Below are 27,152 nucleotides of genomic sequence, written 5' to 3'. Positions count from 1 at the left end.
CTCTTCCTAGAGTACGTGTGACTAAATACTGTGAAATTAACCCATGTACTGAGTTTATTCAGCCACAGCCACATACCCACAGACACAACAAAATGCATTTCCATTTTTAAATCGGTAGTTAGATCCCAATAGCTAATCAGGTATTTACCATGCAAAGAGTTAGGTGTAGGTCTGTTCTGAATCTGATTACCCTGGCGTGAGTAGTCATAGGAACATTGCCAATTATGGAATCTATCTGACTTGCAGCCTGTTTTTTTATTGCAAATGACGGAGAGGCACTGGGACAACATGACAGTCCTCTGATTCCTTGTAGTCTGTGATATTCCATTGCACAAGGCTTCACAGCCTCCTAACAAAACTTCAAATACTAACAAAACTTCAAAAAGGTGCTTCAAATACTATCTCTAGCCATTTCCTAGCAATCACAAAGCACCTTATTTTTAGCTCTAACACTTGCCAATATGAATCGATGATTGCCATATGTATGCATTCGTTCTTTTTCTCATTTTTGACAAGTCTGGGTCTATCCAGATTCTACTCTTCTTCCTCCCACAAACACATATTCACAATTATATAACCAAAATGTGTTTAACCCTTTAAGTTGATAAGAAATCCGCTGCCAAGTCACTTTTAATAGACCAGAAATGACTTTCAATTTCCTTGGCTGGCCTTTCATTAATAATAGAGATGAATTTCAACATAACTCTGAAAAGCTATCCACAAATGGAAACTTAGTATTTTCACATTCTGCAGCTAGAGTGGACCTTAAGGAATATCTAGGGTTTATTCAAGACATGAGGAGACTAAAGCCTTAGTTTAAATATTTTTTGGAGATAACACAGCTTCTTAATAATAAAGTTGATACGTGTCCAAATTTACTAATTCTCAATTCAGTGCTTCTTTCCCTCATAGATTTTCTGCCTAACTGATCCATTATAAATGTATTAGTTGTAATAGGCAAATGTGTGTGTGTGTGTGTGTGTGTGTGTGTGTGTGTATGTATCAGACTGGCATCAGACTGGCTTTGAGATTTAGCATTTAAAATCTCCACCTTCTCTGTCAAAGATGGAACACTAAATACATTCAATGATCCTTTCTGGTTCAAAAAGATTTTTATCATGTATGAAGATTATGATCTTTTTTCATTTTTGAGATGCAGTTTCGCTCTTCTTGCCTAGGCTGGAGTGCAATGGCATGATCTTGGCTCACTGCAATCTCTGTCTCTGGGGTTCAAGTGATTCTCCTGCCTCAGCCTCTCGAGTAGCTGGGATTACAGGTGCCCGCACCACACATGGCTAATTTTTTTGTATTTTTAGTAGAGACAGGGTTTCGCCGTGTTGGCCAGGTTGGTCTCAAACTCCTGACCTCAGGTGATCCACCCACCTTGGCCTCCCAAATGCTGGGATTACAGGCATGAGCCACTGTGCTCGGCAAGGTTATTTTAAAATGTGATAGAAGTTTTCTAGAAAATTCTGACTTACATTTACTGAACTACTGCATTGTACTTCAAGTATTTCTATGTACTTCCCTTATATAGAAAACATGATCATGATGTAAAAATCTCTTGAGGTTGGGGGTTTTCCATCATGTTTTTATCCTTGCACACCTAACACAGACATTTAGACATCTATTGAGTAATGTTTAAATGAATGACAAACGAATGGTACCCCCAAATTACTTTGCTTTTAGTGAGTTAAAATTAGCAGATTGGAACTGGGTACTGAAAGCCTCCTCCTTTGGGCAAGTTACTGTATCTTAAATGAGTCTATTTTCTTAATTTTCCCGAAGCAGGGGTTAAATACATGAGTTAATGCAACCTCAGATAACAGCTTGTCCTCTAAGTACTGGGGATTCACTAAGCTAAAGTAAATATAAGGTTAAAACAGTGTTTGAAAGTACAAGTAAAATGGACTTAAAGAGTTTAAAGTTCATAGGGTATATCGCTGTAACAAAATTAAACAGTCACAGAAAGGTAAAGAAAGGAAGCAATCAATGAAGCAAGAAAATAAATAGAACACCAAAAGAACTTCCTCTCAAATGTATCTTTCAAAAACTACATTCACATACTTGAGAAATAGGTCTGTGTAAAAAATGTAACCTCTTCAATTCTCTGTCTAAAAGTAAAATTAGATTTATAGTGAGATATCTTTGTAATTTCCTAAAATTCATTCATTGATTCAATAAATATTTTTGAGTACCTTATAAAGGATCATATGCCATTCAAGACAAAGGAGAAATGAACAAAACAGACCTAGCCTTGTTAAGCTTACACTCTATTGGAGGAGAGGAACAGACAGGAAACGTGTAAACAAGTAAAATCTAAAAATAAGATAAAGGCAGATCATTGCTATGAAATAAAACAGGGTACTAGGCTGGTAAATTACTGCGTGTTTGGGGAAGTGGAGGGAGGGCAGGAGCAGTGCGTCAGCTAGTGTCCAGGAGGGTGTCTAAGGAGGTGCATGGGGGAGGGTGCCAGTCATTTGAAGATCTGGGAGAAGAGAGGAGAAGCAGCAGAATGGCTTGAAGTGGGAATGAGCCAAGGAGATTAAAGAGACAGAAAGAAACTGGTGTACTTGTGTGTGATGAAACATGAGTGAGAGTGGTAGAAACCGAACTCAAAAAGTACATAGCGGCCATGGCAAGAAGTTCGTATTTTATTGTAATTTATTATACATCATATATATTAATATTATGCAATCTATCATATATTAGTTATAATCACCATGAGAAGCCCCAGCAGCAGGATAAGCAGGGATCTGACCTACTGTTACAAAATGATCATATCTGGCTATGGGGGGGGGCGGGCAAAGAGTAAAAGCAGAAAGATCAATTAGGAGGCTGTTTTAATAATGCAGGAAAGTGGAGATTTTAGACCAAGGTGATGAGACTTACTGATGGGCTTGATGTGTGGAGTGAAGAAAAGAGAGGATTAAACAAATGGATTTTCTTTCACTGTGAACAAATGGGTAGAGGATAGAACCATTAACTGGGATGGGGAATATCAGAAAAAAGATTTGGCAGGGTAGGTAGATGGTGGGTGGGAGACAGATGTATTCATTTGATATATATTCATTTGAGATGCTTATTAGACATTCAAAACAAGGTACTGAACTTTATACAGATCTAGAGCTCAGGAGAGAATCCAGAATCTTATGCATATAAATTTAAGGGTCATCAAGATGTATACGGCATTTGAAGCTACGAACCTGTTTTAGCTCACCTAGGCAGAGAATGCAAATAAACAAGGCAACCCAGAACAAAACTCTGGAGACACTATAACATTTAGAAGTTGGGCAAAGGAGAACCAGCCAGTAAATTAGACTGAGAAGTAGTAATTAAAAGGAAAACAAAATATGCATGGTGTCATAGAAACCCAGAGAAGATAGTTGGGTTTTTCCAAAGGAGAGGTGATCAATTTTATCAAAGGGTACAGTGAAAAAAAAGTCAAAATTCAAGCAATATTGGTATATAAAATTGACATTTGGATTGGCAAAATGAAGGTCATTGGTGTTGTGGATGAGGGAAAATAATGAAGATGAAGAAATGGAGACAGCAAGTATGATACTTCAGGATGGAATCAAGGGCAACTTAACTCATGCCTCTGCCTTCCAGAATACTGCACTAGAGGACCACTTTTTCAGATTCTGTACAATTCTTTTCTTCTCAGCTGAAGGTCAAAAAGATACTATGTTCATTTTAAAAAACAAAATATACCTTACTATACCATTCTATAACTACACAAACTATACTATAGATGCTGCTATTGACCACACAATGAACTAAATACATAATTTAATTAATATTTATTTAAAATGTATTGAAAACATCAGATTTCTTGAGGTCCTTATCAATTTTTGCAGTCATCTCTGAGAAAATGCATCTGAGCATCTCTCATAAAAACTTCGTTTGATTCTAAAACATCCTAACATGCTAACGTGTGAAAAACAAACTCTAGTAAAAGATTCAACCATCATGAAGTATTTATTGCTCACAGGTAATTTTCACCACATCACAGGTTAAAAGGAGATGCTTGATATTATGGCTTTGGAATTCTTTTCCTGCTTAATCACAGGCTCCTTAGAATCCCATAAGCTGCTCTGTTGAGGTGAACAAAAGCACCATAGGGACACTTTCTGATCCTAATATGTATTTCCATTTGCCAGCAACCCCTAGGATCTAGTATTTCCTGCCTTAGTTCTTGACATTTATTATTGACATATTGGCAACCTCAGTAATGGAGCTAGATTGTTAGTAGTAGTAATAGTAGTAGCAACATATTATGCCTAGTACTTTGTAAGCACTTATTGTGGGAATGGCGCTAATTAAGAGCCTTACATAATAATAGTGAAAATTACTACCCTGATTTAATGCACACTGTGTACAGGTGCCACCAAAAGCACTTCACATGTGTTAACTCATCTAATCTTCAAAATTCTATGAGTTAGAAACAACTATTCTCAATTTGCAGGTAGGGAAACTAAGACAAAGAGAGGTTAAGTTACTTTCCCATGTTAACAGAACTAATAAGTGGCCAAGCTGGATTTGGTACCCAAGTTGTCTGGCTCTAATGACTGTGTTTCTAACCCCTACATTACAAACCTCATTATAAATGTCTCTTTTACTTACAAAGTATTTATTAATCTTTTTAACAAGCTTTTGATTTTTCATATTATTATTTCTATTTTGCTACAGATGTTATCTCTATTTCACAGGTTTAGAAATGTCATACAGCTAGCAGGTGGTAGAGCAACCTTTACCCAACACTGGGTTCTTTGATCCATATTTTACAATAGGGCACAGATCTATTTGGCATATTGTGCTGAACTAGTCAAAGAGTTCCCATATGACACCGAAGGTGATTCCGTATAAGTGGTGGTGAATGAAAGCAATGAGATGGTGCCTTGCTAATATGCAGACACCTGCCTTGAATTTTATCTAGCACTCTCATGGAGAGAATTAGAATAAATTAAAAGAGCTTTGGGGTAAAGGAACTAAATAATTATAAATTTTTGTCATTTCATATTAATTTCTGATCTCTCTCTCTGGATATATTTCCGTGTAGGCAGTCTAGTATGTGATTTGAGTTTTTCTATAAATGTCTTCTGATAGAAATGATTCATTTCGTCCATTTCTTGGAAGAATTTAATTCTCCCTTAGCATTATTAATTAATTAATAAGAAAAATTTCTCACAGGCCAGGTTTAAAAAGATAATCCTACTAATGTAGCTATAAATTTCTATAGCCCATTCGTTGAAAGAGTATGGCTTTTAATAGAGACTTTTAATCTCTAATTCTGGTCTTTTGTTAAACTCCAACCCATACTTCTAACTGCTTCCTAGATAATAAATGTTAATACACCTGCTATCTGCACACGTTCATCATGTTTCCCCTCTAAGTCATGCATTTCTTCCAAATTCCCTACTTAGTCTGATGGTAATGTTTGTATAAATCCAGGCCAGATGTCATCTTCAGCCTTTCTGCCTTTCACCCCTCACAACCAATCAATCAGTAAGTTCTTCTCCATTTTATTGACTAATAAATGAGTGGACAGTCTCGCCCCTCCTCTTCAGCACATCAACACCCCTGCAATCAACTGGACCAAGCAATAGCTTACTAAATGTTCCTGCCTCCAGTCACGACCTCTGCAAATATACGTTTTAGGAAGACCTACATCACTCTTTCTCTTCTTAAAGGCCTCCCTGTGGAATGCAATTCATCAGCCAGGATTCTAAATGGTGACAGTAAAGGCAAACAAGCGTTATCATTTGTAATACTAATAACAACCAACCTTAATTGAGCTATAAATTGTCCTTTGTCTTCAATGCTTAATTTGTTTAGTCTTCACAACAACTTATGTAGCATCTACTGTTACTTTCCTAGTGTGTAGATGGGAAAATTGAGCCACAGAGTAGTTATCTAGTTAAGTAACATGTAACATACATTCATTACATAAAATGTCAAAAACAATTCATATCTTTCCAAAAAGAAATAATTACACCTGAAGATACAGTCATAATTACACACTTCATAAACAGAAGTAATTATGCTCACAATGAATCAAAATTGCACTTTAAAATTTTTTCTAGGAGCGTGCTTGAAGATGATGCATCTGTTAACAAAGATACTTTGATTTGTTCTTTTTCAACATAAAGAACATATAGTGTTTTTTTTTTACAGTCAGCAAAAATTTTATTTGAATCTGTGTATGATTACTTCCATATAACCATTTTCTAGCCTAAATTCTATAATAATTATGTGCTTAACTTATAGTTGGTGGACACAGATGTTAGTTTTTTTTTTAATTTAATCATCTTGAAATTGCCAAATTAAGAATTCCAGACAAAGAAATAAACTTAGAGAGATCACCTGATTCAAAGTCTTCATTTTAAAGACCCCTCCCCCACTGCACATAGTGTTTGGAATGTTTAAGTGAAAATTCCTGTGAAACTCATGGCTTCTCTGTACCACATTGTAGTCACCAATGATGAGTGCACCAGATTTTACTCATCCTTTCCCCAGGGATGAACGCTTAGATCGTCTGCTTCCTGCTATTATAAACAATACCACAATGACCAAGGTATTTGCTTTTATATAGCATGTGAGCATTGTGAATTTTCTAATCATGTATAAAGTTAAAGACCAATAAATAAACCATAAAGATAAAAGTAGAAGAGAAAGCAAAGAGGTGGCCCTTGAATTACAAACTTACAAACTCCCCTTACATAAAAATAAATTATCCTTTTTTTTCTTTAGGAGACAAAGTCTCTCTCTGTCACCCAGGATGGAGTGCAGTGGTGCAATCACAGCTCGCTGTAACCTCAAACTCCTAGGCTCAAGCAACCCTCCTGCTTCAGTCTCCCAAAATGCTAGGATTACATGCATGAGCCACCACCCCCAGCCTGGACTTCCATTTCTGACTGAGATTGCATAGGGACTGCACTTCCCACAGCCTCTGGAAGCCTGCGCTCTATTCCTGCTGTACACCTTACCCACCCCAGCTGGCCAAATCCCTCTGTCACAAGTATCCCCAACCTCCCATCTTCACTAGAGCTCTCTGCTACCATTCCCATGGCAGCTTTGTACCTGCCCCTCACCACTATCTGAGCCCTTTTCTAGGAACTACTCAGCAGATAGGAAATAGGGCTCCTCTGTGGTGGAAGCAGGAATGTGTGCAGCTAGCAATCTGAAATTCCGGGTGCCCTTGTCCTAAGAAATACTGAGCTAATCCATGTGCTATTTAAGCCCCTCAGTACTATTAATGGGAAAAACTCAACTTCAGGATATACTGGAAGAGACATCTATGGTATTGCAGGGAAACCCAACAACAATGTAGATAACTGTTTAAATGTTCTGATGTCTGTAGCAAGTACAGATTTTACTCCAGAAGTTGTGAAGTTGTATTTTATTCTGCTCTCTTGAAGGGTTGGAGAGCGTTGGGTGAAGGGACTCAAGAGTGTCTAGCTTTCCTGTATACAAAATTTTAATCAGTTCTGTTTTCAGCTCCATCAATTGCCCCTCTGTTTTTGAGCAACCAAATGCCTCCAGGTCCAGAGCCTTCTGAGCATTTGTTGAAACAATTTGAGTTGCTTCTGCAGGCACCTGGGTTTCTGCTGCTCTTTCTCTGATGAGAAAGTAATTATTCCTGTGCTTTCCACAGTCCAGAATGTTTTAAAACTCTTCTTGTTGTCTCTTCTCCTATTATCTTTGTCTGTATTCCTTTGCTTTTCTTCTAGTTGAACTTCAGTAGGGGGTATAAATAAATATGTTGTTCAAACAGATATAGTAAAAGTTTAGAAAGAATCTATGTGTTTTACTATTTGGTTAATGAGCTTTTACTGGATGAGTTGTAGAAGCTCTTTTTATATTAAGGAAATTTAGTATTTTGTCACATGTGGTAGGAATATTTTTCTAATTTGAGCTTTTGTCTCTTGAATTCTTTTGTCATGTATAAATTTTTCATATTGATTTAGTCAAATTTATCAGACATTTTTTTCCTCTTGGTTTTCTCATGTTTATGAAGACCCATTTCAAGACTATTAAAAATATTCTGGGTTTTTTGTTCAGTTTTTTAGTTTGAGAATTTTGTTTCTTTGTCCATTAGTTTACATTTTATGTTTTAATTTTTGACCAACCTGGAATTTAATTTGGTGTAAGGTGTGAGGTAAGGCTCTAGTATTATTTTTTTCTATCTGGCTTCTCATTTAATGAATAATCAGTTGTTCTATTTCTCCTCTCATTTAAAATTCTCTCCTTATCCATGTGCTAAATCTCAGTATCGACATCCTAATTTGAGCTTTATTTTATTTCGTTCACTCTTTGTCTGCTAATATAACAGCTTTAATTACTGTAGATTTATAATCAATATCTGGTGAAATTTGTCCTCTCTGCTTTTCTTCTTCACAAAATTTTAAATTATTATTAACTTTTACTTTTTCTGAATTATATTTTTAAAGTTTTTTGTAGTTCAAAAAGACTCCTACACAAACTTTTTTAAAAGTTAAGATGAAAAATGTATTTATCAACCGCCTAAAATAATTAGATTATTGTTTATAATAGTTTTTCACTTGATTCTCTTATGGGATTTTTTAAGATAACAACAATATATCTGCAAACAATGATTTCTCCCACTTCTCTAATTCTTATAACTCTTCTTTTTCCAGAAAGTGTTAAATAATAATGTTGTCGACGGGCATATTCTTTTATTCTGATTTTAATGAGAATGCTTATGGATCTTATCATCAAAAATTATACAAGCTTTTAGATCAAAATATATCATCAGAATGTATGGAGGTGATATAGAGTTTTTATCTTTTATTTGTTCATGTTGAACTTTAAACATTGTCTTTAGCCATTTTCAAGGAAAAAAAAATTCCTATTGCTTGGTTCCTTAACGAGTCACAGGATTTCCAGACTCTTCTTTGGAACCATCAACTCCATCCTACATTATTCTTTTCTTTCTCAGTCTCAGCTACCATAAGAATGTGGAAAGGTGTGGATGACAACTGAACCAACCCCTGACACCTCTATCACAGACATTTCCATTTATTTACTGTGTAGTGTGATATGGTACCTAGGGTCATGTAAATTCGTATTAAAAATTTAGTTTTTGGAAATGGGTATCTCATACTTTGCACACATTGGCAAGAGTGCCTTTTGTGTTTAGCACAAAAGAGATAATATTAAAACACTATGTATTGAAAGGTTGGGGACAAATTTGCTAAGGTGAAAAACACATTAGACATAAAAACAGAAGACCTAAATTCTAGTTATATGTTTACCTGTGGCCATCTTTCCTTGGATTGGTCATTTCACTATTCTGAGACACAAAGATAGAGTGAAAGAGATCACTGTGAATTGTAAAGCACCCTACCAATGTAGTCATTATCTTCAAACTTCATGTATGTTGCAAATCTTTAAAATTCTTGCAAGGAGCTATCTCCACTTATAATAGAGATTTGAAAGATCTTATTTCAAAATAGCTTTTAAAGCATATTTTTTCACATCAGTTAAACCACTAAAATAAGGTTTTGCCTTATACAAAATGACATTGTAGCTTAAGTCATGCAAACCAGAAAAAAATATTTATGTATATGATTGATCAGATTGTGATAATCTTATCAGAGTGATTTGCGTGGAAAAATCTTTTTAAGTTATTTGATTAAACCAATATGCAGTGAGTATTCTCAAAGTCCTAAAAATATTTTAAATTCCCTTTATTTTCCTATATAAGTCAAATATGCACAGATCCCAGCACAGATTTGTCAGAAAATCCAATGTCAGGTAGTTTTTTATGATCTTTCCTTGGGAACTTCTAGAAACTCTAGGACATATGTAGCCTAGAAATGTGGTGCTAATTTCCTCTCATCCTCACATATTGTAGCTGCAACTCTGGCACTATGTCCTCTGGGACAGGAGGTCCATTAAAATAAGTGTAGCTTCATTAAGCCCAGCTTCTCTAACAACACATAATTCCATGCCATGTAGGGTGGTTAGATGCAGGTGGTGCCTTTCAACCTTTGAACCCATGACTTCCTATCTTTCCAGAACCCACTGTTCTGGATATTACCTTACTATTTTTTTTTTTTTAAGAGAAAAGAGGCTTTCACTCTATAGCCCAGGCTGGAGTGCAATGGTGTGATCATAGCCACTGTAACCTAGAATTCCTGGGCTTAAGCAATCATCCTGCCTAAGCCTCCCAAATAGCTAAGGCTGCAAGTGTGAGCCACCATCCCTGGCTAATCGTTTTTTAATTTTTTTTTGTTGAAATAAGGTCTCACTCTGTTGCGCAGGCTGGCCTTGAACTCATGGCCTTAAGTGATCCTCCCACCTCAGCCTCCCAAAGCACTGGGATTACAGGCATAGACCATCACACCCAGTTTTACTTTTCTTTTCAAAGCATGAGCTTCCTTACTTCAAGGTCTTGAGAAATTTGCAGTCACGTCCCTTTAAAATCCCATGTCTCAAATAAAGGACTTTGTTGGGAGGTTGAGAAAAATCTTCAGATAGTAACTCTAGAAACATAAAGAAGCTGTTAATTCCTCCTGAGGAAAAGGAGCATAGAACATAGAAGCCTGTGTGTTCTCTAATAACCTTTCCAATCTTTCCAGTCTCCTATAACAGCAAACGTAAGACAGAAATGAATAGCTCAATCAATTATCCTGCCACTAATCAAGTTTAGTAGTCAAGTCATGTATTATTCTGTTCAATTCTTAAAATGTATGCTAAATTAAACAATGAGAGGACAGTGGCTTCATATGATGTTAAAGCCTAGGTTCTGGTTTTGGTATCACTCTTTATATCCTGTGTTCTTGGGCACATTATTGATTTCATCATATTTCACAAGATTGTTGGGAGGATTCACTTAAATCCATTTTCAACAGCCTTTTTTCATGGGAAATTAAGCCCTAATGCTCTTAAGCCATTGTGGATATAATGAATTAATTTCTCTCTTATGAATTAAGGAAAGCACTAGTTATGTACCATCTTTGAAAGAACTGAGAAGATGGTCATTCAAATCATTTTCTGTGCTCTATGATTCAGATGAAGAACAAACATTTTTAATGGATGCAAAAGGTTAAGATATGCTTTTGAAGTCAGATCATTTGGGTTCAAATCGCCAATTCTACCTCTTATTAGCTGTGCATCCTTTTGTTGTTGTGGGTGGGGGTGGCGCTCTAACTTCCTCACACATAAAGAGGTGATGGTAATGGTAGCTACATCTTTGGATTTATACCTGAAGACATGTTATTATATTGAAAGAAAATTGAAGCAAATAAAGTTCCTCCCCCAAAAAAGGACATGTCTTTGATCTTTCATATATTTAAGTAAAATTTAGTATAAATACAGGTTGAGTCTTATCAAAAACCAGAAGTGTTTTGGATTTTGGAATATTCGTTCTATGTCAGTTGAGCATCTCTAATCCAAAAATCCAAAATCCAAAATGCTCCAATGGGCATTTCTTTTGAGTGTCATGTTAGAATTCAAAGCGTTTTAGATTTCAGATTTTTAGATTAGGGATGCTCAGCCTGTATCAGGAAGCTGTACCATCGCTCTGAATGACGAGGACTATATTCTAAATCTTAAGTCCAGTAGTTTGGATAAAAATTTTCCCTGGAATAATTATTTATCCAACATATTTTGGCTAAAGTATATCTGACCAGACAGCGTTAGACATGTTAAGAGAACAATGTTTCATCCCAGCTGATAAAAAACGTATACGATCTGGAAAGGGAGATAAGATATCTAATCAGTTAACACTATTACATGGTGAATGCTTCCAGAATGCATAACAAAGATATTACATAAATTCAAGGGAGAAACATTATTTCTAATCAATAATATTAAGCACACATCCATGGAGGATCTGGCATTGAACTCAATCCTGAATTATCAGTGGTATATGCACAAGTTGAAAAGGGGTCCATGGTATAAAATATCTAACTGGAGATATTGACACGTGTTTTATAAATATGGGCAAGTATTCTGGTTTCATTGGTTAAAAAAAAGCAATCGTATGAGATGAGACTGGCAATATAAGATGATCCCACTATGTGGAAGATGAAAGTTGCCAAGGTATGTCCAAATTAGGATTTAGTCTGCACTAAATAGATACCACACCCTATACCTTCAATCAACAGTTTATTTCGTGGTGAACTAATTAATTTTTTTTTCCTTTTGTAGGTTTCTTTGGTTAGCCTGGTAGCCAATGCTCTTGGCTACTCAGAACTCGGTGCCATCAAATCATTACGGACACTAAGAGCTTTAAGACCTCTAAGAGCCTTATCCCGGTTTGAAGGCATGAGGGTAAGAAGAATAGACACTCTATTCATGTCAAAATTACATGTAGGTAATGATTTAGATAGAGAAGGGTGCCATACTCTTCTGATATTTATTTCATAGAATTACAGAATTAGAGCAAAAATCTTAGAGATCACAAAGCCTAGCCTTCTGAAACTGGAGTTTATTTAAACAGGCTCTCAGAATTTTGGGAGGACAGAACTGAGACTAGCATCCAGGTCTTCCTGTCACAGTTCAAATATGTTTCTACAACACTCAAAAACCTTGGACTGCCAGTTATTTCTTTTCATTGCTTACACCCCTTGAAATGACTACTGACTACTGACATTCGTCCATGGTGGGGAGTTTCTTTCTCTCAATAGTTTGATTCCTTCAAAATTACTGGTAATGTATGAAAGGTAAAATGGGTTTTGTGTGCTTGGCTTCTTGAATTAATATCAGTAATAAAAATTATTGCATAAGGAAACAACATTGAATTTTAGCCTCTAACGAATTGCTAAATAACATCCAAAGTGAAGGGTTAAGGTAATTAAGCATTTCAGGCAACCCCCAGAGTTTGTTTGTTTGTTTGTTTGTTTTTTAGATGGAGTCTCACTCTGTCGCCCAGGCTGGAGTGCAGTGGTGTGATCTCAGCACACTGCAACCTCCGCCTCCCGGGTTCACGCCATTCTCCTGCCTCAGCCTCCCGAGTAGCTGGGACTACAGGCGCCTGCCACCACGCCCGGCTAATTTTTTGTATTTTTAGTAGAGACGGGGTTTCACTGTGTTAGCCAGGATGGTCTCGATCTCCTGACCTCATGATCCGCCCACCTCGGCCTCCCAAGGTGCTGGGATTACAGGCATGAGCCTCCGCGCCTGGCCCAGAGTTTGTTTTATAGATCTTTTTTTCTAATTGAGCATTCTGAATAAGGTTCACTTTTTCTATAGCAGTTGTATTTTCCTCCCCACCTCTCTTCCTTAATATGTATATTATGTATCTAAACATAAAATCACACTTATTATAGATACCACCCATTTGCCATGCCCCTCAGTAGAATTCAGCACAAAGGCCAGTTTTGTTTAATCTGGCTTGTGAGTGTGTGTGGATATTTAATTTATTCTAGGTCATAGGGCTTTTATGTTAGGATGTTAGGAGATGGTTTGTTTGGGGCAATAAAAATATTTCAACCTTGACTTTAAAGTTCACCCATCAGGGAGAATTAAGCCACTCTCCAGACTCTCCAGAATCATTGTAATCAAAGAAATATTTGGTTTTTACATTGTAATTTCATTTCCTTACTAATGCTGAAGAAAGTTAGACAAGATAAAATTCATAAAGATTAGTATACAATTTCGAGTTCTTTTCAAACCAAACTTTTACCATTACTCATAATACTTAAGCTCTCATTTTGTTCCATGGTTTCCTATTAACAGTTCATTTATGAGGGGAGATAGCAATTGAGCTAAATTTAAAACTTATAAATTTTCTTTAATCTGAAAAATATTCAAAGTTTAGAATTTTTAATTCAGTTGTATAGCACAATTAATATTCCAGATGCAAATTATGATAATGTATTATGCATTTACTTGAAAACAGGAGAACCTGTGGTGGTGTGTACCAAACTTGTCCAACCCGCCTTATTTTGTTATTGCTGTTCTGTATTGTTTTAGGCTATTAACAGCCTGAAGCCATGGTTTTTAGTTTCTATCTCTAGTGATAAGTGGAAAAGAGGGATGAGGAAGGGACTTTACTGGCCCAACCAGAAACAGAAACTAAGAATCCAATGAATGCATTCTCTCTCTGGCAAGTATAATGCATATGGCTTAACTTCCAAAAGAAACAAAATTCAAATAGCATAGGAAATGTTTACAATTTTGGATTTCTGGTTTTGATGTCAAATTAAGATTCCTTGGTACTGATTTCTAAAATAATGTTTGCAGTATCTTAAAATAAAACAATACTTTTATTTAACATAAATGATTAACAGAATGGTCCAATATGAACTAGATTAGATAAGAAAAATTACTGTCGACTTTCATAAAGATTTCAAAATACATCTTAATATCTCCTGAATTTAATGAGAAGTGAATGAATTTTCCTTTCATGAAATAGGTCAGCCTGGGTTGATGAAGTAGCATGTGCTCCAAAGTGAACATTTAAGAGATTTTGAAGTAATAATAATGGGAACATATCCAGTACTGTCACGTCCAGATATAAATTCCACCTTTTCCCCTAACTTAATATACCTTTTTATTGAGATTTACTAACAGGGGAAAAAAGGGACCCAGTAAATTCCTAATCCTGTTCTTCATAGTCATAAAAAGTTAACTTGATCTGAGAATATAGATTTAAGGCATTTTTAATACTTTGTTTATTTGTAAAGGGTTTGTTTACTCACTTTTTCAAATTATCATTCATTCATTAACACTCTTGAAAATTAAAATGTATTACTGAAAGATGATTTTTTTTCTGTTGGCATTTAATGCATCTTTCTATTCTTTTTTCCCCAGCATACAAACATTTTCTGACTCCATCTTACTATACCAGGTTTTTGATGATTTCTTTTCATACTGTAGCATATTTTGCTTTCCTTAAAACCTTAGCTCTCTAGTTGTGTCATTGTTTGTTTTCTCTCAAATACGTGCTAGAAAATATTAGAAGAAACAACTTGTCCACCTAGATCTTTATTTAACTCTTTTCAAGCACATATTAGTACTAAACAAATACATCAAAGGAATGGTTTCCATTCTAAAGGTTTGTAAGCCACGTTCCCCTCGCTTTCTCTTCTAGGTGGTTGTGAATGCTCTTGTTGGAGCAATTCCCTCTATCATGAATGTGCTGTTGGTCTGTCTCATCTTCTGGCTGATCTTTAGCATCATGGGTGTGAATTTGTTTGCTGGCAAGTTCTACCACTGTGTTAACATGACAACGGGTAACATGTTTGACGTTAGTGATGTCAACAATTTGAGTGACTGTCAGGCTCTTGGCAAGCAAGCTCGGTGGAAAAACGTGAAAGTAAACTTTGATAATGTTGGCGCTGGCTATCTTGCACTGCTTCAAGTGGTAAGTGGCTACTGTATGAGTTTTGAAAAAGTTTTCAAGATGTTTCAAGCAAGATTATTTCCCTGATGTTCTTCGTTTGAATGACTAACATTTGACAGTATGAAAAAAAGTTAATGATAACACCTATAATATCAGCTTGAATTGATCATAAAAAAGATGTTACAGTTATTTTATAATATATTTTCCTTAGTGTTAAGCTTTTAGTATGTTTTAATGTGATTTTATATTTCTGCTTCCTTTTTTGTTATATTTTTGGGTACTGGTATCATTTTTAGTTTTCTGTGTCAATTATTGCCAAAGGAGCAACTTTAGGTACTAAAATAACAATGCGTATTTGTAGTGATGAATTAAAAGTATAAATTATTGGCCAGATAATTTATTATGACAATGTCTAAGAAATATGATTCTACTATGTGTGAAAATGCAAATCATAGAGCTTACCCTTTGATATATAAGGGAATTGGGACTGAGATGGCAGTTTCATGAATAAAGTCTTTCACTAAATTTTAGTGTAGGAAAAAAATAGAATACTTTCAAGACAAAAAAGGAAACAAGTTCCAGACTTTAAATACAAATGTTTTTCTATTTCAATTTTATTTCAATCTCTTCATATGAAATTTCACAATATTGTACAAAAAGTTATTTGTTATAACACTGTCAGATTTTCATCTGGTTAAATGTCATTGTTAGGTGAAATTTTTATGAACAATTCAAATATATGTTATTTACAGGCCACATTTAAAGGCTGGATGGATATTATGTATGCAGCTGTTGATTCACGAGATGTAAGTGTCACTCAAATATTATTTATAGGTTCTAGATTTCTTATGGTGAATATTGGTGGTAATTTAAACACTGAAACATCCAAAATTCTATATTAGAACATTTAATATTGCATATAAAAAATGAACAGTCTGCTTCAATATAGATGATGCTTGATTAATGTGTGCCTAATATACAATATGTAGCTAATATGAAAGGATATCTAGCTGCACGGATCCTAAGACATTAGATTGGTCCAGTAAATAAGACTATTCTGAATGGGAAAGTTGTTCAGTAGGGAAGTAACTTGTCTCTCCCTATCCCTGGAGAGTATGATAAACCAGACTCTGTGAAGCAGCTTCTAAGAATATCATGATACAGAAAAGCAGGCAAGTTTCAAGGATACTCAATTTAGAAAATAAAAATAAAAATAACTCCACAGAACATATCTGTGCTGAATTTTCCTCTTAGAAGTTGATGTTCTGCTCTTAAAGCCGTATTTCCAAAATTCAGCATTTCCAAAACCAAACTGAAAATATTGCAAAAAATTATGACTAATAATAGACTCAAAATGTTTTCCCTGCTTATATCACCGTATTTATGTTAAGGAATATGTTAAAGGTAAGGCACAATGGGAAAACAGAACCAAGAACAATCATGAAACTTGTAAATCTTCATTTTACTAGATCATACTAGTTTTAAAAAATTGTTTTTGCAGAACAATATCTCAGGGTAAGGCAAAAGTAGCACTGTATTAAGTAACAGCACTCAATAAATTACTGATTTAGTGTATTTATAGTATTTTTAATATTATTTAATATTTTCAATATCATTTAGGTTAAACTTCAGCCTGTGTATGAAGAAAATCTGTACATGTATTTATACTTTGTCATCTTTATCATCTTTGGGTCATTCTTCACTCTGAATCTATTCATTGGTGTCATCATAGATAACTTCAACCAGCAGAAAAAGAAGATAAGTATTCTTCAGCTTTTACCTTTCTTCATTCTGAGGTTCTGTCTGTTAATACAACCAAATAACCAGGATACTTATAGTCATGACAGACTTAAATCATGTTTATATTATTTTCAGTTGCCCATGTGGTTATTTAAGCTGCAGGGATTCCAGCCTCTAGTCAGTGGCTCCTCTCAAAGTTTATCTATTGCATAGCTTTCCGACCCAAAAATGTGTCCACTCCTTCGGACCCATCCAATGGTTCTCCAGTGCTTTAGCTTGGCTTACAGAGCCTTTCAGGAATTACCTCCACCCAGTTTTCCATCTTCATTTTTTCCTACACTTCATTCTATACATGTGTATTTCCCTACTACACAGTCACCACCCATACAGCTATATGAGTTTTCTGCCCTTTTCTGAACAAGCATTCTCTTGTACCTCCATGACTTTTTGTGATTGTTTTAATCCTGGAATGTTCCTAGAAAACCTGTAATCATCTTTTAAGGCCTAGCTTAAGGGTAAGCTATGTAACAGCTTGTCTCTGAGTCTCTGAATTCATTGTTGCCTCTGCAGTACATTTAATTTTTTTGTCATATCAACATACACTGTCCACCTATGTTTTCAGTTTCCTGCTCCATTTAGAAGCAGAATACTGTATCTTATATATTTATGTAATTCTGACACCCGGCACATTGTCCAGCACACAGAAAGTGTTCAAAAACTGTTGAATGAAGAAGTAAAATTATCAGCAGTGAAATGGACTAAGAAAATGTTTTCTGTTTTGCAAAAATATATTTGAGACCCTTGTGCCTACTTTTAAACATAGTATAATCAAATTAGGATCCTGTAGTGATCAGAGTTTTACGTACGTAAGGATTTTGCATAATATTAAGATACTCAGAATTTCACATAAATGGGAAAAGCAGGATAAATGTATATGTAGCAGGATAATATCCACTTAAAAATTAGAATAGATTAAAGGAAAGACAAATATTTTTTGTAAAAGTACTATTGGAACACATATTAGAATTGTAACCAGTTTTATACTATGTCCTTACTTTGGAGGTCAAGACATCTTTATGACAGAGGAACAGAAAAAATATTACAATGCAATGAAGAAACTTGGATCCAAGAAACCTCAGAAACCCATACCTCGCCCAGCAGTAAGAATTATTGGTCTCCTTTAATGTTCCAAAGCCATGTGTCCATATGGTCAAATTGAGCAATCCTCTGGAGCAGAACATGTTAGGTGATATCACCAATATTGAGCCCTAATTATAAAGTTCATATTTTGTATCATAATTCACAACTTCTGCACTCATTAGAAGTTACCACATTCCAAAAAAAGGAGGTAATGTCCTTTATAATTTGTGAGTTGAAAACTTCTAGCTCAGGGTTCCCAATAAATGCTTCCGAAGCAAGGTTCACTTTCCTGCTACCAACAGCACACCTGATTCTTCCTCCTCTAGCCTTCCCATCCCACTCTTCATGGCCTCCCTCTATACTCTCTGTTCCCTCCATTCTTAAGACTAGAAAATATTCCAAACCTGTTTAGAAAGGGAAAAGATGTCATCAAAATTGTTTGTTTCACCAAATACACCAAAATAGAATAAGGCATATTCAGAATGCATACTCTGTAGAGCCTCATGATAATGGAATGATGTAATAATGATAGATTATGTTCACAGAGCTGGACTCTAACTCACCTATTTTGTGAGATAGGTAAGGAGTAAGGGAACTGAGGCCCAAAGAACATACGAATCATGCCCCAAGTCACAAATCTTGTAATTGCCAGAACTGGGACTTGACAAGGCCTCATAAATTCTCTAAGTGACTTGACTTTACCATATTTATAAAAGTAGTTGGAGCTGGAATGTGAGGGAGCAGGGTAAGAGGGGAAAGGATTGAACCGACTTTACTAGAGTTCTTTAAAAATTAAAACATGGTCAGTTCATGACCTTTGATTTTTGGTAAGCCATGAAGTTTTAAGTTTTTACTCTAAATGATTAATAATATATTTCTTTAATAAAACTGTATTTACTAGCCATATTAGCATAAGAATCTTTGAAAGCATGTTGTTCCTGAGATGATTGTTAATAAGACAAAGAAAAAAAATGTTTAAAGTCATGCATTTTTGTTAAAGCATGGGGCATAGGTAAAGGACAGATGGAAAGAAATACAGATAAATTAACAAACCCATACATAGATTCACAGAGCTAGAGAAGTAGAATTCAATAGAAATATGACTGATGTATTTCAGGGGAGGGAAATAAGGTATAAACCAAAATTTCTAAAATATTGATAAATGAATTGGTGTATTCTCTATCTAAATGTCTGTCGATATTAACCTACTTAGTAAATCTTTCTTATTCGTTGTCACTATTTTTTATAAAAATTATCATACTTATTCAAATCAAGCAAAGACTATACCTATTATCAGCCAATTTTCACAAATTTATGTGTTTGTTTTTATTTTGGTTTTTAAGAGACAGGGTCTCACTCTGTCACTCAGGCTGGAGTACAGTGGCAAGACCATAGCTCACTGCAGGTTCAAACACCTGGGGTCAAGTGATCCACCTCAGCCTCCCTCGTAGCTGGGACTGCAAGCCTGTGCCACCATGCCAGGCTAATTTTTTTTTTTTAATAGAAATGAAGTCTCAATATGTTGCCCAGGCTGGTCTGGAACTCTTGGTCTCAAGAGAGCCTCCAATCTCAGCCTCCCAAAGTGCTGGAATTACAGGCATGAGCTGCCATGCCCAGCTTAATTTATGTCTCATCCAGCTTTGTCTTTCCATAGGACCTATATAAACCAAATATGCTTTGTTTAGCTATACAAATTTTTTTTTCCATTTTTTTTAACATGAAGAGAAAAAAAGCACACAAAATTGTTTGGGGTAATATGAGGAGGGTGCACATCCATTGCCATATGTGGAAGGGCTTTATCTACAATTTTATTGCATTATTCTTTACGAAATATATATAGTAACCTTATTTCTCTTCTCTCACTTTCTAGAACAAATTCCAAGGAATGGTCTTTGATTTTGTAACCAGACAAGTCTTTGATATCAGCATCATGATCCTCATCTGCCTCAACATGGTCACCATGATGGTGGAAACCGATGACCAGGGAAAATACATGACCCTAGTTTTGTCCCGGATCAACCTAGTGTTCATTGTTCTGTTCACTGGAGAATTTGTGCTGAAGCTCGTCTCCCTCAGACACTACTACTTCACTATAGGCTGGAACATCTTTGATTTTGTGGTGGTGATTCTCTCCATTGTAGGTAAGAACAGCTTAATTACCAAGAGGTACAGTTACAGAGAAACGGTTGCCCCAGGACCTTCTAGCTGATTAACATGGAAATTAGGTCTGAGAATAATAATGCATATAGATCTAAAGTTCAACACCAACATATTTGAATAAAAACTCTGAAACCTGGGTTTATTCACAAAGCTAACTAGTTAGAAACCATGTTAGGAATACCAGGTTTGGGAAAGAGGTGAAGAAGACAGGAAATAAACATTATCAGGTACTCTCCTAATCTTAAACAAAGGTCACAGGCTAAAAGAGGCAGATGACTTAAAAAACAAATCATTATAATGCAATAAAGTTGGTACTGTAAGAAGCACTGAAGAGGAAGTAGCCATCTCTGCTGGAATAAGTTAACACAGGCTTCCAGAGATAAAGGTGATGCATCCTAGGTGGGTCTTCAAAGAAGAGTTGAGATTTAGTAGGAGAAAAAGAGAGATGGGGAATTATAGAACCCCAAATTTAGAAACTTCAACTTTAACCTCATGTCAAATATGGCCCATTTTTCTCTAACTGAAGAGTATCATTAAAATATAGAAAACAATATATTCAGAGATTTCAGAAATATTTTTGTTTGTAATTGCCACAATTCATGTGTAGGGATAACTATTCATAAAAATTGGGTCTATATAATCTTAAATTGCCATGCTACCATTGGAGATTATTTGGATTTTGCAAAAATTCATATTGGTTTATGACATTACAGAATCACTGAATAAAACTCTGTAATCTGTAATTGCTAATGTCAGGGAGTGGACCCAAATATTTAGTAAAGGCTCATACTCATAACAAGTTTGTTGTGTTCATAGACCTTAAAAAAGATAAAGCCATCACATAAGTGAAAGATATTCTCTGTTTAACTGTGTTCTATGATTTCCATAGGTATGTTTCTGGCTGAGATGATAGAAAAGTATTTTGTGTCCCCTACCCTGTTCCGAGTGATCCGTCTTGCCAGGATTGGCCGAATCCTACGTCTGATCAAAGGAGCAAAGGGGATCCGCACACTGCTCTTTGCTTTGATGATGTCCCTTCCTGCGTTGTTTAACATCGGCCTCCTGCTCTTCCTGGTCATGTTCATCTATGCCATCTTTGGGATGTCCAACTTTGCCTATGTTAAAAAGGAAGCTGGAATTGATGACATGTTCAACTTTGAGACCTTTGGCAACAGCATGATCTGCCTGTTCCAAATTACAACCTCTGCTGGCTGGGATGGATTGCTAGCACCTATTCTTAATAGTGCACCACCCGACTGTGACCCTGACACAATTCACCCTGGAAGCTCAGTTAAGGGAGACTGTGGGAACCCATCTGTTGGGATTTTCTTTTTTGTCAGTTACATCATCATATCCTTCCTGGTTGTGGTGAACATGTACATCGCGGTCATCCTGGAGAACTTCAGTGTTGCTACTGAAGAAAGTGCAGAGCCCCTGAGTGAGGATGACTTTGAGATGTTCTATGAGGTTTGGGAAAAGTTTGATCCCGATGCGACCCAGTTTATAGAGTTCTCTAAACTCTCTGATTTTGCAGCTGCACTGGATCCTCCTCTTCTCATAGCAAAACCCAACAAAGTCCAGCTTATTGCCATGGATCTGCCCATGGTCAGTGGTGACCGGATCCACTGCCTTGATATTTTATTTGCCTTTACAAAGCGTGTTTTGGGTGAGAGTGGAGAGATGGATGCCCTTCGAATACAGATGGAAGACCGGTTTATGGCATCAAACCCCTCCAAAGTCTCTTATGAGCCTATTACAACCACTTTGAAACGTAAACAAGAGGAGGTGTCTGCCGCTATCATTCAGCGTAATTTCAGATGTTATCTTTTAAAGCAAAGGTTAAAAAATATATCAAGTAACTATAACAAAGAGGCAATTAAAGGGAGGATTGACTTACCTATAAAACAAGACATGATTATTGACAAATTAAATGGGAACTCCACTCCAGAAAAAACAGATGGGAGTACCTCTACCACCTCTCCTCCTTCCTATGATAGTGTAACAAAACCAGACAAGGAAAAGTTTGAGAAAGACAAACCAGAAAAAGAAAGCAAAGGAAAAGAGGTCAGAGAAAATCAAAAGTAAAAAGAAACAAAGAATTATCTTTGTGATCAATTGTTTACAGCCTATGAAGGTAAAGTATATGTGTCAACTGGACTTCAAGAGGAGGTCCATGCCAAACTGACTGTTTTAACAAATACTCATAGTCAGTGCCTATACAAGACAGTGACCTCTCTGTCACTGCAACTCTGTGAGACAGGGTATCAACATTGACAAGAGGTTGCTGTTTTTATTACCAGCTGACACTGCTGAGAAGAAACCCAATGGCTACCTAGACTATAGGGATAGTTGTGCAAAGTGATCATTGTAACTACACCAAACACCTTTAGTACAGTCCTTGCATCCATTCTATTTTTAACTTCCATATCTGCCATATTTTTACAAAATTTGTTCTAGTGCATTTCCATGGTCCCCAATTCATAGTTTATTCATAATGCTATGTCACTATTTTTGTAAATGAGGTTTACGTTGAAGAAACAGTATACAAGAACCCTGTGGTCCTACTCTACAAGTCTCTCAAATGATCAAAGGTGTTTTGCCAGAGAGATAAAATTTTTGCTCAAAACCAGAAAAAGAATTGTAATGACTACAGTTTCAGTTACTTCCATTTTCTAGATGGCTTTAATTTTGAAAGTATTTTAGTCTGTTATGTTTGTTTCTATCTGAACAGTTATGTGCCTGTAAAGTCTCCTCTAATATTTAAAGGATTATTTTTATGCAAAGTATTCTGTTTCAGCAAGTGCAAATTTTATTCTAAGTTTCAGAGCTCTATATTTAATTTTGGTCAAATGCTTTCCATAAAGTAATCTAATAAATCCATTCTAGAAGAATATATCTAAAGTATTGCTTTAGAATAGTTGATCCACTTTCTGCCGCAGTATTGCTTTGCCATCTTCTGCTCTCAGCAAAGCCGATAGTCTATGTCAATTAAATACCCTATGTTATGTAAATAGTTATTTTATCCTGTGGTGCATGTTTGGGCAAATATATATATAGCCTGATAAACAACTTCTATTAAATCAAATATGTACCACAGTGTATGTGTCTTTTGCGAGCTTCCAACAGGGATGTATCCTGTACCATTCATTAAACATAGTTTAAAGGCTATCACTAATGCATGTTAATATTGCCTATGCTGCTCTATTTTACTCAATCCATTCTTCACAAGTCTTGGTTAAAGAATGTCACATATTGGTGATAGAATGAATTCAACCTGCTCTGTCCATTATGTCAAGCAGAATAATTTGAAGCTATTTACAAACACCTTTACTTTTGCACTTTTAATTCAACATGAGTATCATATGGTATCTCTCTAGATTTCAAGGAAACACACTGGATACTGCCTACTGACAAAACCTATTCTTCATATTTTGCTAAAAATATGTCTAAAACTTGTTTAAATATAAATAATGTAAAAATATAATCAATTTTATTTGTCAGCATTTTGTACATAAGAAAATTATTTTCAGGTTGATGACATCACAATTTATTTTACTTTATGCTTTTGCTTTTTATTTTTAATCACAATTCCAAACTTTTGAATCCATAAGATTTTTCAATGGATAATTTCCTAAAATAAAAGTTAGATAATAGGTTTTATGGATTTCTTTGTTATAATATATTTTCTACCATTCCAATAGGAGATACATTGGTCAAACACTCAAACTTAGATCATTTTCTACCAACTATGGTTGCCTCAATATAACCTTTTATTCATAGAAGTTTTTTTTTATTCAACTTTTGTAGTATTTACGTATGCAGACTAGTCTTATTTTTTTAATTCCTGCTGCACTAAAGCTATTACAGATATAACATGGACTTTGTTCCTTTTAGCCATGAACACAGTGGCAAAGTTGTGCAATTACCTAACATGATATAAATTTTTGTTTTTTGCACAAACCAAAAGTTTAATGTTAATTCCTTTTACAAAACTATTTACTGTAGTGTATTGAAGAACTGCATGCAGGGAATTGCTATTGCTAAAAAGAATGGTGAGCTACGTCATTATTGAGCCAAAAGAATAAATTTCATTTTTTATTGCATTTCACTTATTGGCCTCTGGGGTTTTTTGTTTTTGTTTTTTGCTGTTGGCAGTTTAAAATATATATAATTAATAAAACCTGTGCTTGATCTGACATTTGTATACATAAAAGTTTACATGAATTTTACAACAAACTAGTGCATGATTCGCCAAGCAGTACTACAGAACAAAGGCAAATTAATAGCAGCTTTGTGAACTTTTATGTGTGCAGAGGATCAAGTTCACATGTTCCAACTTTCAGGTTTGATAATAATAGTAGTAACCACCTACAATAGCTTTCAATTTCAATTAACTCCCTTGGCTATAAGCATCTAAACGCATCTTCTTTCAATAGAATTGATGCTATCTCCTAATTACTTGGTGGCTAATAAATGTTACATTCTTTGTTACTTAAATGCATTATATAAACTCCTATGTATACAGAAGGTATTAATCATATAGTTATTGAGAATTTATATTAACTTTTTTTTCAAGAACCCTTGGATTTATGTGAGGTCAAACCCAAACTCTTATTCTCAGTGGAAATCTCCAGTTGTAATGCATATTTTTAAAGACAATTTGGATCTAAATATGTATTTCATAATTCTCCCATAATAAATTATATAAGGTGGCTAATTGGAATTCATTGGCTTCTTTCTGCTCAAGTCAATTTACACATCTCACTGACACCACAGAGATGCCAAATATTGCTTTGCAAAACCTTTGTAATCATTATCCAAGTGATCTATAAGGAATCTATTAATTGGTATGCATTATACCTAAATGACCATCTTCCAGAATCATCAGAAGAGACTTTAGTTGAAAAGGGAGAATACTTTTAAAAATATACCTACCTAGCTAAAGGGTATTCTGAAAATACTGTCCAGAATATAGAGTTGCTAACATAATTTGACATATTTTTGAAATAACTACTTCCATAATGAGACTTCATGATAGGATTTTATCTTGAAAATGCAGGTAGAATTGGCTGGGCACGGTGGCTCACGCCTGTAATCCTAGCACTTTGGGAGGCCGAGACGGACGGATCACAAGGTTGGCAGTTCAAGACCAGCCTGGCCTACATAGTAAAACCCCATCTCTACTAAAAATACAAAAAAAAAAAAATTAGCTGGGCGTGGTGGTGCATGCCTGTAATCCCAGATACTCAGGAGGCTGAGGCAGGAAAATTGCTTGAATCCGGGAGGCGGAGGTTGCAGTGAGCTGAGATCGCACCACTGCACTCCAGCCTGGGTGACAGAGTGAGACTCCGTCTCAGAAAAAAAAAAAAAAAAGAAGATAGAATCAATCAAGTTGGCCATAGAAATGACAATACTATGAAATAAAACTTGAAAACTTGAATTCACTGATAAGTGATACTAAATGGTTGCTTTCTAATAAAGAGAAAACATTTGTATGAAGAGAAAAATGGGTGTTCTGGTTTTCAAATATTGTAGCCAAAAGATAATGGCTATATAAATTTATATATCTTAATAATTTTCAAAAAACCAGTATATGGTAAAATAACAAGAGAACCATTTTTGTGTATTTCAAACAACTTAACAATCATACAGAAAGTCAGTTGACCATTTTTGCGGAAATGAAAAAGGTAAAAAGAACTGAACCGATAGTCCTTACATTTGGCTTTTAGTTTCAATTTTGGCATCAAATTAGCTGTGTAATGTAGGCAAATCAAATTCTAGCCCTCAGATTTTTTCCATCATTAATAGGGATGTTGAATTTAGAATATTATCTTTGGTATGCCTTTAATTCTAAAATGCAATGTTCAAAATCAAAGTGATCACTCACTTTGCCTATTCAAAGTGAGTAATTTCCTCTATATGGGAAATACTTAATGAGAAAAAAATGCATATTGTCAATAGACTTTTAGAAACATTACTAAAATAACATTAAACAGAAACACAACATTTGGTTTTGACTTTAGCCTCATTAAAAAAAAGAAAGAAAACTCTTCTTATCCCCAAAAAGTTTTATACCATGAAGTTGAAGGACACTTCAAATAATTGAAATTATAGCTATTATTTCTTCTCTGTGATGTTACAGATTTCTTAAAAACAATATCTGATATATATAGAAGATATTAAAATCAAGAAATCACTAGTCATTTGTAAAATTGCCTCAAACCACGAGTGTAGTAAGTTCTTTGTCATTAATTACATTTACCACAACACTTCAATGTACTAGGCTTAAATCTTATATTCTGTAGAGCTAAGTTTGTATTACAAAAGGAGAAAATATGCATATCATTCTCTTAAACATCTATAACATTTAATTCTGTTGCAGAGAAAATAATTGATAATTCTTAATTATTCTTCTTCTTCAAGATTGAGCCACTGCACTCCATCCAGCCTGAGTGACAGAGCAAGACTCTGTCTCAAAATAGAAAAAAAAAAAACAAAAAAAGAAAAGAAATTGTTACATGAAAGTAACACAATACTTAAAGGTAAATTTATAGTAAAAAATTATTTTATTAAAAAATAAATATTGCCAAAATTCAGTGAGCTGAGGAATAATTTAAAAACAAGGAAATAATCCCTAAGAAACAAGAAGCAGTGAGATGATGAGGAAGAGGATAGATAGATAGATAGAGATAGAGATAGGTAGTCTATGAAATATAAAAAGTAATAGAATAAATACAGAAAAATGTTGGTTCTTAGAAAAAAAAAATAATATGTTTTAAACCTCTGGCAAGAT

At 35.1% G+C, this 27,152-nt stretch overlaps 1 protein-coding gene across 10 annotated transcripts in view; it reads left to right on the top strand.

The window, feature by feature from the left end:
• SCN3A (sodium voltage-gated channel alpha subunit 3) overlaps positions 1-25,551 on the top strand; it is a 115,732-nt gene extending 90,181 nt beyond the window's left edge. For 7 of the 10 annotated variants that reach the window (XM_054549413.2, XM_054549417.2, XM_054549414.2 and 4 more), the window contains exons 22-28: positions 12,181-12,303; positions 15,068-15,340; positions 16,072-16,125; positions 16,940-17,077; positions 18,115-18,219; positions 20,070-20,340; positions 21,249-25,539. In XM_054549413.2, the coding sequence (XP_054405388.1) occupies positions 12,181-12,303; positions 15,068-15,340; positions 16,072-16,125; positions 16,940-17,077; positions 18,115-18,219; positions 20,070-20,340; positions 21,249-22,444 (2,160 nt within the window). In that variant the 3' untranslated portion in view covers positions 22,445-25,539. Of the gene's footprint in view, positions 1-12,180; positions 12,304-15,067; positions 15,341-16,071; positions 16,126-16,939; positions 17,078-18,114; positions 18,220-20,069; positions 20,341-21,248 lie in introns of all 10 variants that reach the window. The other 3 variants (XM_054549419.2, XM_054549418.2, XM_063712838.1) reach the window with 3 other exon arrangements.
• The last annotated feature ends 1,601 nt before the right edge of the window (positions 25,552-27,152 follow it).

The sequence above is a fragment of the Pongo abelii genome, chromosome 11 (assembly GCF_028885655.2).
Source record: "Pongo abelii isolate AG06213 chromosome 11, NHGRI_mPonAbe1-v2.0_pri, whole genome shotgun sequence".
NCBI lineage: Eukaryota > Metazoa > Chordata > Mammalia > Primates > Hominidae > Pongo > Pongo abelii.
Note: the sequence above shows the minus strand (reverse complement) of the source record. Positions and strands in the feature narration are given on the sequence as shown.